Source organism: Halyomorpha halys, unplaced genomic scaffold, assembly GCF_000696795.3.
Source record: "Halyomorpha halys isolate HHAL.00 unplaced genomic scaffold, Hhal_1.1 Scaffold517.1, whole genome shotgun sequence".
Lineage (NCBI taxonomy): Eukaryota > Metazoa > Arthropoda > Insecta > Hemiptera > Pentatomidae > Halyomorpha > Halyomorpha halys.
The window spans coordinates 522,055-534,325 of record NW_027112024.1 but is presented as its reverse complement, the minus strand read 5'-3'; the positions used below and the strand labels follow the sequence as shown (position 1 = coordinate 534,325).

Here is a 12,271-nt window from a genome sequence, read left to right as displayed (position 1 = left end):
TTAAATTAAGAATAATTATAATAATTGCCTAACTAGAATTTTTCAGGTAGTTTTGTATCCTACACGATTTAGAAGGAAAATCGCTTAGATTGGTGGGTTTATTATCAGGTTCCATCAATATCATGAACATATTTTGGATTGTTAGATGTTATCTTGGCCGGAATGGGACTTGTTGTAATGTGATAAAGTAAGTATATTAAAAAAAACTATATTGTATTGTGTATTGTTTAAATCCTTGAAGTTGTAATTAATTTACAGTATCCTGTATAAGTAGCATTTGTTCAGCGAGTCGAGGAGAATGAATGGACGGAGATCGAAAATGGGTTCTGGATAAAAAGTGGGCTATGTTTATTTTCGACATTAGCGCTCGACGAACGGTGATTGCAGCGAAAGGACAGATACACCTGTAGCGGAGCCCAGTGGTGGGGGTAAAAGATGGCGACCGTGACTTTGAGCCCCCCCCTCCCCGGCTCTGCGGGCAACGGTCCTACCGGGCTCAGTCTCTTGCTGTCAGAGGGCCAAGTTGGTATGTGATGTGTCCAGTGAGTGGTGTTGTCCGGTTGATCTGAGACTATAGTGGCTACAGCCAAAGACACAACAAAGTGAGATCTGCTCATCATGCCTAAGATATTCCTCATTAAGAACAGGCTTCTTCAGCAGCAGTTGAAGCTCTTGGAAGCGCAGAAGTCGAGGGAGGAACTAAGTCCACCCGGCAGCCCCGAGCCGCTGTCACTCATCGTATCCAAGAATCAGAACGGTAAGTCCTAGCTCTAAGGATTATCTTATCTACATCCTACTTCGTAAAACATTGAACTCCTACTTCTTCCTAAGAACACAACTCAGTTTCTATAACTTTTGCCTTAGGAAAAGTTATAGAAACTGAGTTGTGTTCTTAGGGAACTCAGGTTCAAACTATCAAAACTCACTAAATTCATGTTTCACGACCTGAATTTGGTTTGAACTTGAGAAGGTTAAGTCCATGAATTATTGTTATTTTGAGGATTGTTGCAATATTTTCGAACTTACATCAATCTCTAGCATCTATATTCTTTGTTCTTTAGTACAGTCATTCCCACCAATAGTTATGCTACTATATTTCAATATCTAAAAATCACATCCTTCGAAGCTATTTATTTCATTTAAACTCCACAGTTCTATTCCTTGGATTTCTCTTTTTCCTCTAGATATAACAATAATAATAGATACAAATAGGCAATAAATAAGAAACAGACTCGTTATGGGTTCCTAATGAGCTTTTCGCTTTCCAAATTATATTTTGTCTTTTAAATGGACCTGTAGAGATAAAACGAAGATTTGGAATAAATAAATCTCAGTTTAAAAAAAAAAAATGAATTTTTTGTTTCTGATTTTTTTTCTTGGAAATTTTGAATAATATTTTAATAAAAACAAATTCTCCAATTCTCCTTTCTATTTAAAGTTGTTTACAAAGGTTTGAGCTCCAGTCGACGAAAAATAGCCGGAAGCGCCTTAGTTCCGTTGCGAAGGCTTTCAGACCTTGAAGTCTTTTCCTAGGATGAAATACAATATTAATGAAACATCAAAATTAAAACCGAACTTATAAAATTTATTTTGATTTATGTTTGCCGAAATAATATTATTTATATAAAATACAATTACTCTGCTGTCTATCATGAGAGTATAGGACAAGAACTTGTTGGACTGTACGCGGTATGAAATGTTGAATTAAATCAAACCTTTATTAAATTTGGAGATCTTTTTTAAAGATTTTTGGACTTCCTAATTATGAAGGAGTTAAATATTTTTTGTACAAATTAGTTATATATTCTGCTAATTGTAAACCTATTTGTGAGGATAAATTTTACCGTTAAATTCTTGTTTGGACTTCCGTGAAAAGTGGAATCCTACTTAGGGACAGACTTCTCCGAAGAAATCTTTCTAGTTCGACCCCAGGTCACGAAGGGTAAAGTCTGGAGGCTCCATTTCCTACCTGGTTACGCCCTAACGTCTGGGTAGGCATTGTATACTATCCAACTTCAATACTTAGCTAAGGGATTGACTAGGATACATTAGAAACATCCTAGAAAAACATATCCGAGATAATGAGTCGAAACAAGATATATTGAACTAAAAAATAAAAAAAAATAAAAATAGTTAGATTTATATTTTTAAGTATGTTCATACATTTTGGATATTTATTATTTAATTTTCCACTTATAGTTAAAACTATTTCAAATCTATTATTAAATTGCATAATCGATAACATTTTAATTTAAGGGCAAAAAATATTTTATAAATGTACAATTTCATTCCAATTACTATATACTACTGCTTCTTCCGTTTTGAATGAATGAAAATATGAAATATATAATTTAAAATTATTCCAATAACCAAATTTTCTTTTAATTTAGCCGGAGGGGGAAGCCGACCCTGAGCCCCCTCTTGATTCATCAGTGTTGACATTGAATAACATTTTGTCAACTTATCGTTGTAATGTTAGCCACTCATTTTGAGATACAGCGATAAATTCCTATCTTAAAACTAGTTTTGATTAAATGCCAATATTAACTAAAGAATATTTATTATATTTGAACTGATAGATACTATTTACTATTAATCATTAATATTTAAGAGCAGATTATTAAGGATGCAATAATGAAAAATAAACCTGTAAAGGTTTCTTTAGTGAGGTCGTCTAAAGACTTTCCTGAAGGTATTAATGGTTACAAGTTCCAGCCAGTCTATGGTCCAATCTATAGAATACAAAATAATTTTTTTTTTCTGCAAGAAAAGCTACGTTATAACTTTTTTTTTCTTCATAAATAATTATTGTATTGATATAATAATTTCAACAAATTTATACTGTCTAAAATATTGCCGGATTATCCTTCGTATTCTTGCGTATAATTCTTATAAATTCTTAAATTTCGTTTTAGGTATAGAGAACGAATAATGCATCGCTTTTCTGTATATATATATTTTTCAATTATTATCAATACAAACCTAAATGAAGTTATAAATAAAAATTTAAATTCTTGAATTTAAAAACTGCAAAAAAGGTGCACAATATTACAAACGCTATATTTTTTTTCTTAATCGCCTTTAAAACTAAGAACTTTTCTTGGAAAATAACTTAGACATACGAAAACCTGTTTTTCTTGTCTTTGCATAAATAAAAGTATCATTCTATTTTAGTATCTATTTTATGTTAGTAAATACTAAAAGCGTAATCCTCTGTCCTATGTTCACTTAATGCAGTTCCCTTATAGCTAAAGATAGCTAAGGATGTCAATAATGTTTATTTCCTTTAAACTCTGTAACTTCTCGAGGTAACGATAGTGTTTTTTAAAAATTTTAACAAATAATCTTAAAGGAATGTTTTTTTTAAATATATAAATTAATTATGTTTTACCATTTATGACTATCTTTAGGACAATCAAAATGATCTTGTGATATAATTAAATTTAATATTATAGACGAATTCATTCATCAATATTTTCTTTGTTTCTTTTTTATTGTAGCTGTGTCTGAAATCGTAAGCATTATGACAACGCAATAATATCGAGATTGACTATCATATTAATTATGAAAATATCTTCACTAATCATTTTGTAATTGCTTGGAAATAATTTCTTCCAACAATTTAAAAGCTTGGCTTTTGGCTCACATTATAAATTTTGATAATTTATAATATTACTTTTATGTTATTGATTTTTTTTTCAATAATATAATATTTGGTCATTAATAAAAATATATTATTATATGTAATAATAATTCACTGATGTATCCTATAATCAACTGAATGAAACGCCTAGAACTGATTCCTGTGGGAAGCGTGGTATCGCTCCCAAGGGCAAGGGGATTTTGTTAGGGAGTCGCAATTATTTCTGCTTCTACTCACGATCTCATTAAGGTCTTTTTTATTTTTCCTTTTTAAAAAGGTCTGTACATTTTCCCCAACCAAGGTTGCTCCTGACTTTTTGAAAATACCGGTTTCAAAACGCCGGGAAGAAAGATTTCTGCTTTCTAATTAAGGAGTTCCTCAAGATAATTCATCAATTAAGACATTTTTGTTTGCATGAAATGAAACAAAATAGTTTACTGATTATTTAAAATGTTTTCATATTTATTGATGTCAAAGATTTTTTATAATTTATTATAAAAATTATAATAGTAATATTTCGTATATAAACTCCAAAGTGTGTTAATATTAATAAAATAAATAAATAAGTAAAAATCCTTTATTTATTAATTCTTTTTGTGACTGTTTATACTTTATATCACTTTTAAAAACATATATGTAGACCTAGATTCGAAATAGTCTAACTGTTTCCAGTTCTTATTGCTTTAGTGATCGAATTAGTACTTTAATCATGGATCTATGTTGACCAGTCTATGTTTTGAAAATTATAAAAAGTATTATAGTAATAAATAGTCACAATTATTTACAATATTTAATATTCAATAGAGAAAAATCGAGAAAAAAAAAATCACCTATGATTAAAATACAAATTTATGATTTTTTAGTTTTTTAACTTCAAATTTTATTTATTTCTAAGTGATTTATTGAATAAGTATTATAAAATATTTCTCGATAATAGTGTTATCTGGTGTATGCATGTTTATTTTTTTCCAATATTGTTTTAGGTATTAATAAACAATAAGATTTAATCATTGTCACCTGTATTATAATTATACAATTTTCAGTTGTATAAGTATATTGTATGTTTCGTGGTCTATAACAGAGAAGAATATTCAACACTTCTAATACCCTTGAACTTCAGATAGATTACTATCCCAGAACGTTATGCAACGGCTGTGCCAAAGGCAAACACGTTTTCCAAGCCGGCATGCACTTCCCCTGAAGACATCCACATATCGAAAGTACGCCTAACTGTACCTCAGTCCAATTCCATCACTCATAGAGCCGTAGATGGTAGCTAGGGGCGGAAATGCGGGTCTCAATGGCTGAGGCCACGAAGGATTTTAACGCCGCACAGGAAGGAAGGTGCGGTAATCGTGAAAAAAAATGCATACGTTTTCGAATTTGTCATTGTTATACTAATAAAGAATTTTTAATCTTAACATTACTATTTATCGCTGATATTTGAATTTAATAAAACTCCTTTTTGTCTTGAAAAAAAATATAATAAAACCCTCTGCTATATTTTAATTTCCATACTACATTCTATTCGCACAAAACGTATCTAATAAATTAATTGATGATTTCATAACAGACGAAAACCATATATATGTTTACAAACAGAAAAATATATAATGAAGTAATATATTAAATTTATTATATTATAGAAAGTAAAAAAAGTAATATTCTAAAATATAATAATACTATTATTCACGTCGTTTTCAAATTTTAACCACTTTTTCAATGTTGCTCGGTTTACCTAACTTTCTAATTTAAGTCTTCCTTTCACGTTTAAAATAAATTTTTCAAAGGTAAGGTAAACTGTCGCTAAATATGGAGCTCGAGTGGCTTGGGAAACCTTCTAATATTTTAATAATTAAGATCTCCTCTAATTGTCTACTGAAACTAGTTAATCTATTAAAATACGACTTCATTAAACTCCTATATATATTTTCGGCATCATTAACTTCAAGTTTAGTCGCTGAAAGAATCGTACTCTCAAGTGATTCATAAGAAAGATTCAAGATCCACTTGGTGTTGATCCATTGAGTAGAATCCATGATTTAAGAAAGTAATATCTTAGTAATAATGTTTAATTTCATTACTTTATTACACTTAAGGAAAGGAGTAAGTATTATGTGTGCATAGTTAAAGGAAGTAAAGACTATTTTAATTTTTTTTTTATTGTAAAAAATAAATATTAGGAATTTTTATTTCACTTTTGTACAATTTACGATGAGGGATTGAAACCAGTCGTCGAATATTTGTAGTATTTCATTTTTACGTTTTTATTTATTAAAATTCAACACGTTGTATTTTTAGAATTAATAGTATAAGTTCATGTTTTTTTTGCAAAAAGCAAAAGTTGTAGATAGGTTTCTGTTTTTATTTTCTATGACCAGATTTTTTGAACCCCAAGTTGCAGGGCTTCATCAGATCTAAAAAAAAAAAATACGAACACTAAAACAAAGAAACGAAGTAAGAAAATAGATAGATTACAAAAAATAAAATTTAACTAAGGTGTGGATAATTATGAATTAAAATATGTGAAAAATTATTAAAACATAAACTAAGTAAATTAAATTAAATAAGAATTACAAAACCCTTTTTTTATTATTAATGTTGTTGTTTTTTTTTAAATAAAAAAAATTAAATAATCGTAGAATCACAAGGATGGAATCGGCTTAGTTAAAGAACCGAACTTCCCTACTCTGATTTCAAATAACAGGTGTATCGTCTTCAATCACAAGAGCTCCAAATCCCTCCTCTTCGAGACGAAGAGAACAGTCCAGGCACGACGAAGAACTCTTTGCCAATTGTTCACATCGTCCAAAAATGAATACAATCAAGACGAGAATAATACAGAGCTGAGGCCGGATCTCGAATCAATTCTATACGGGACTGCGTTAAGAGGCCCCCCTCCCTCCTTTATAAGAGTTACATAATGGAAGCTTTTCATCATCTAGCGGAGCTCATCCGTATCTTCTGAGAAGCGCTCTGGGCGGAATGTCCCTCCGTGAAAATCCGAGACAGTTTCCACGTCAAGGGGCCCCCCTTTGAGCCTCATGGGAACGCCATTACAAAAGAAAAGCCTTCCACCCAAGGGCGGGTCTACTATATCCAATTCTGTTTTTTACTTCTTGCAATGAGAAGAATAGTTGCCACTGTCCTCAGCCTCTTCTTTTCCTATCCGTACTTATTCTACGCTCTGATTGCATTCCTTTCGAGCTGGATGATGTTCACAGTTCTTCATTTTCCTTCAACTGAAGGCATTGTATAGATATTATACGAATGGAAATATCAATGGCTCAGTTCACAGTGGTGCTAAGTACAATTCCACTAGCTTTCCGAAAAATACAATTAAATGTTCTTTCTTTTTAGAAAACAACAACTTCTCAATTAATTTCATTTAATTAAGTGAAATAAGTTACAATTTTTCTATCTCATGATTGGACCATTGCCGTCAAATGAATTCCTTCGTTGAGCACGTGTTTCTAGATTTTATTTTCTTTTATCCACCTTTTCAGTTGTAGAATCTTCTTTGTTCTTATAACTTTGCGTATATAATTATGATATATAATAATATATATATTAGCATTAAGAGAGATATAAAAATATTCGCGAATTTAAACTTCCATCCCTGACAACTCGATAGACAGTTATCGAATTTATAAGCTCTGGCCCTCACTTATCGATCCATTGTTTCGATGCATCGTTGTCCCGCCTGAATCGAAATTTGCATTCAAAACGTGGCTCTTCGCTATCTCATGCCGGGGTTGGATTATGCGTTGCGACCTATGCCCTTTCTTCGAGCGCATCTTCGGCGTGAGTTCCTGCCCCTAGAGTATTCTCATAGCCATCCAGTCCGTGGAACTTATAAATTCGTGACTGTCCTTCTTGCTTTATCATTATAATATCAATTCAACTCAGAAAGTTAATATAATTATAGGAGAATAAAATATAAATAAAGAATAAGATGTCCGTGTCACGGTCAGAATGGAACTAAAAATAGGAAAAAATAAAATATATTTTGCAAATGCCAACGTTTCGACCCATATTGCAAATCTTCAGTATGTCTGTGTGGACTTGAAGAATTGCTATGTTATTCTAAACTTGAGCGTTCAAGAAATATTTTTTAAATGCCTTTAGGCGGTCTCAAATATTTATTCCTCCCGCCATCTTTTTTTTTGTTTCTAAGTATTAATGAAAACGCAAAAACTTTTCATCTGAGAGTGACGGAGCACTTATTTTTAAGCTTGCTTTTTTTTTTTTTTAATTTATTTATTCGAACACGCTTCATAAAATTATAAAAGTTATAATTAATAACATATTATTTTTTCAATTTCGTCCTGACAAATACAATCTTATTGAATTCCTTCATGTTTAAAAACGTCTTCAGCTGAAAATTAAGTCCATAAAAAAACATTATATTTATCAACAGACCTGAATAAGAATTAAACCGAATATTTATGGTTTTAAATATTGTCTTTATTGCACGTATTGAGCCAATTGCTTTACATCTTGAAAATTAGAAATTCATAAAAATCAATTTTGGCTTACTGTTATTGTTATTATTATAAGAAGAGGAAGAACTCAAAAAATTGCCAGAGGCTGCCCAAGTTGAGTTCCTGATAAATGGCATATCAATAAAAGAATAAAACAAAGAGTCCAGAATAATGGTGTCCATCATGCTCTGAAACTGGTCCCTCTCAAATCAATTTTAAGATGAAATTAAATTATAAATTGATTATATTTTCCTGATAATTTATTACTACTACGAGACGCCAGAGTGACGGGATCTAAACATAATTATCTGTTTTCTTAACAGTATCAAAGGGACAACAGAAAATGTTTGGTCAGAGATATTCTCTGTTTGTTCCAACCTAACGATTATAAAATATTGTAAATATCCTAATTTTCCTAATAAGGGATTGGAATTATTCTTTTTCGGAAAACTGCTCTCTTTTTGCAGTAGAGGTTGATGACTCTTTTAGTTCAAAAATTTCCTTTGTGTCTTCAGTTCCTGGAAAAGATTTAAAAGGAGAAGGTTGGTGCTACCTGTTTCTCTTACAATAAGCCGCTTAGGGCCGAGAAAGGTACGAAAAGTTGGCAAAGTTTGAGTAGTTAAATGGCAGACATAGTTTATGGGACGTACATCATCGTCTGGAAGGTCTTGCACTAAATGTCGGCGGTGGGTACTTCGGAGGGCTGCAGTAAACATGAAGGGTCATAACAAAAAAAAAATAATAAAGAAAGAAAGTAGGAAAGTCACCCTTTTTGCAGGGATGGTTTTAGCACATTTGAAGTAATGTTTTGGAAAGTACTTCGGCAGTAATGGAACCGTGTTTTTCTGCAATAATTGATTGCTAGTAAACTCTTTCATCATTCACCGCCTATTCGTTTTCATGAAAGTCCGCTAAACAAAAAATTCCTTAAATTAGTTATTTGATTCTTATTTGTTTTATTTTTGAAACTGGAATATCTTTTTGGATATAATAGTCCACTGGAAGTGATTTAAATTTTTTTTTTTCTTTACGGGTTATTTTCGGGCCCTCTGAAAAATTATGAATTTAAATTAACGCCTACATAATTTTTTTTGTCAAAAATTATGGCAATAGTATCAATTTTGATGAAGTTATAAAAATTTGAAGATGCTGTGTCAGAGTTGATTCTCAAAATAAATTCCACCACTCTTTAATACGCTTCTAATTTGTTCCTTATTGTCCGTATTCTGCATCAAAGAACAACTAATCGAAAATTTTAAACTAAATATTTTATAATAAATCATTTAAAATAAATTACAGATATAAATAAATAAAATAAAATATATTAATCAAAAGAGTATATACAAATTTGAATCAACTTAGCTATAATATGCATTATCCGTCTACATTCAGGAAAACAACTCCTTATTTTAAATTGAAGTTTTTAATTTAAAAAAAAAAATATTATTGATATCCTTTTATGGAGTCTTAGTTTGTTATAAAAACTCGCTACCCACAACCGAGACCTCAACACCCACTGTTTCTTCCATAGCCTTCCTCTTTTCTGTATAAAATTATCTTTGAATTGTATCTTCTGGAATTTATTGCTTTATAAATTTACGTTATTCCAAAAAAAAATCCATCTTTATCTCACATAGATATCTAAATCTCGCAGTAGATAGTATCTTGGAAAATAAACAAAAATAATAATAACAGTATCATTAAGTCATGAATATACTTTGTAAATAATTTCGAGGTGCCTATTGAAACAATGAGAAATTATAAAAAAAAAAAAAATGAAAAATGTATAATTGTATTAGAGATTATTTTTTTTATTAACTGATAAAAACAACATATAAATAGACAACGCTAAATTGAGGTTATAGCATAATATAATTTAGGTTATAGCACTTTGGCATACAAGGTTGTGGGACTAAATAACGAACAGATCCCTAAAATATTAATAAACACTGAACCTTGGAGTATACTGAAACGTAGATGGGATGATTGTGGTAATATGGGTTTGGAGGGACACAGGACTTTTATAAATATTATTATTAATTGGGCCTTCTTTTACGAGAAAAAAATTAAAACTTTAACGACAAGAAATATTATTTAAAGTATTTTTCTGGAAACTGTTGGTATTAGAAGGCTCAATTATCAGTAATGTGAAGATGCTTAGTGAGTATATAATAATAATAATTCATTTTAATATAGCATTTTTAATAAGGCAATTAAATTAAAACAATAACATATTTTTTTTCGAAATATTATTGAAATTATTTATCCATATTTTGATTTACAAATGAATTTATATCTTTATTAAACAAAAGAAAGTAGTCTGCAATAAAGGATGGCGCCTCAACTTCAAAGCAATATCGTCCTGACATGTCAACCTGTCTGGCTGTTGTAAATTTAAAACGGCATACCAAGAGCATTTTTTACCAAACGTTTTTGAATTTTCATGCTTTTGCTGTTCTAATGGAAAACAAAAAGAGTATTAACTGTTTAAATATTTGTATTTTTTTTTTCAAAGTTATTGATCATTTTGTATCAAGTGATTTGTATGTAAAAAAAAAAGAAGAAAATCCATATATTTCAAACCTTAAACCAGTATAATTAGTTTTTAAATGTTCTGGAGTATTAAAAATATTTTCTGAAATTTACTGGCAATTTTAAAATATTTTTAGGCCAGAGATTATTCGCAGGTTCTTTCTAGAAGCAGAGGTGGGGAGAGGTCGATGAACTCTTAGCCCCTATAAGCCTTTACCTCCTTCCACGTCTCCTCAGCAGCTGACAAAGGTCCTTCGGTAATTGCCAATTATTACCACAATTTAAAACTATTTACATGTTAATATATTATTAAATAAATATGGAATTAAGTTATCCTCACTTATATTCCTAAGTTACGCACAAAACTGTTATATAAGTAAGTATTAATAAATAATTACATATTCTTAACATGTTTTCAACTAGTAATGATCCTTTATAGTCTTTTTTTTTATTTATCTATATTCAACAAGCTTATCGCTACGTCACCTATAGGAGGGTGACAGGGACCTCTTGATAACATATTAGCACCCATATTTGGGTGAAGTTTCAACTAATTTTAAATTATTTAACTTACCAAAATCATACGTTTTGGATATGTTTGAAACAAAATTGTTTGTAACTCCTACGGATTCAATCATGGAGACGACTTTGTTATTATATATTGATAGATGGTCTATCAATATCTCACGATATGAAGGCAAGGAGGTTATGGGCAGGGCACGTGGCTTGAAGGAATCCATCAGGACGTATCTACACTACAACGAATGCCAGTGTAGTTGGCAAGAGACCACGTGGGAAGCCAAAAATCATATGAATTGACAGAATCAACAAAGATGCGAAAACTGGAAAGCAGTGGCCCAAGATAGGCAAGTGTGGAGACAACTAGACAAATATGGTTTATTAAAATTTAACCAATAATTGAAATCTCTGAAGCCATAAGGAGGTAACAGCAATTTTGGATGTTTTTTTTATCTTTGACATTTGACACAATGTATCTCAAAGCTATAGAAGTTTAGAGAGACCAATTTGGTCCCAACGATAGAAAATATAGTATGAGTTTATAAACATCTAGACAAATAATATTAGTAAGTAAATCGGTCCCTGAAAAAAAAAAGTGATAAAATATTTTTGTTTTATTATTTTTTTCCGTATTTGCCCATTTTTGCTATAAATAATTTTTTCAAAAAATATATAATATGTACAAACTATTAAAAACAAAACACCATATTCAAAATTATACGAGTATATATTAAATAAAAAAAGGAAATAATAGTCACAAAGAATAATAATAACAAAAAATAGGGGTGATATAGTATATAATCATTTAAACAAATAGCATAAGTCTGAAAATAATTTTTTTTTAATAATAAACAAATAAGGAAAATTATCCTTGTTTTCTTTTATTTGTTTCAGCGTTTGCCAATTTTAACTATAAATGAATAATTTTTCAAAAAATATATATGTAAAACTATTAAAACGTTATAGATAGTCAAAATTATAGATATTTAAGAAAAAGGGAAATAGTAAACAAAGAAAAAGATAAGAATAGGGGTAATATTCTTTGTAAACATCTAGATAAGTGTGAAATTATCCTTCTTTTTTATCAGTGTTT

General features: G+C 30.1%; 1 protein-coding gene across 3 annotated transcripts in view; it reads left to right on the top strand.

Moving 5' to 3' along the window:
* Window positions 1-496: 496 nt before the first annotated feature.
* Window positions 497-12,271, top strand: part of ovo (transcriptional regulator ovo) — a 69,584-nt gene continuing 57,809 nt past the window's right edge. For all 3 annotated transcript variants that reach the window (XM_024358989.2, XM_024358988.2, XM_024358987.2), the window contains exon 1: window positions 497-757. In XM_024358989.2, coding sequence (XP_024214757.1) covers window positions 619-757 — 139 coding nt within the window. In that variant the 5' untranslated portion in view covers window positions 497-618. The remainder of the gene's footprint in view (window positions 758-12,271) is intronic.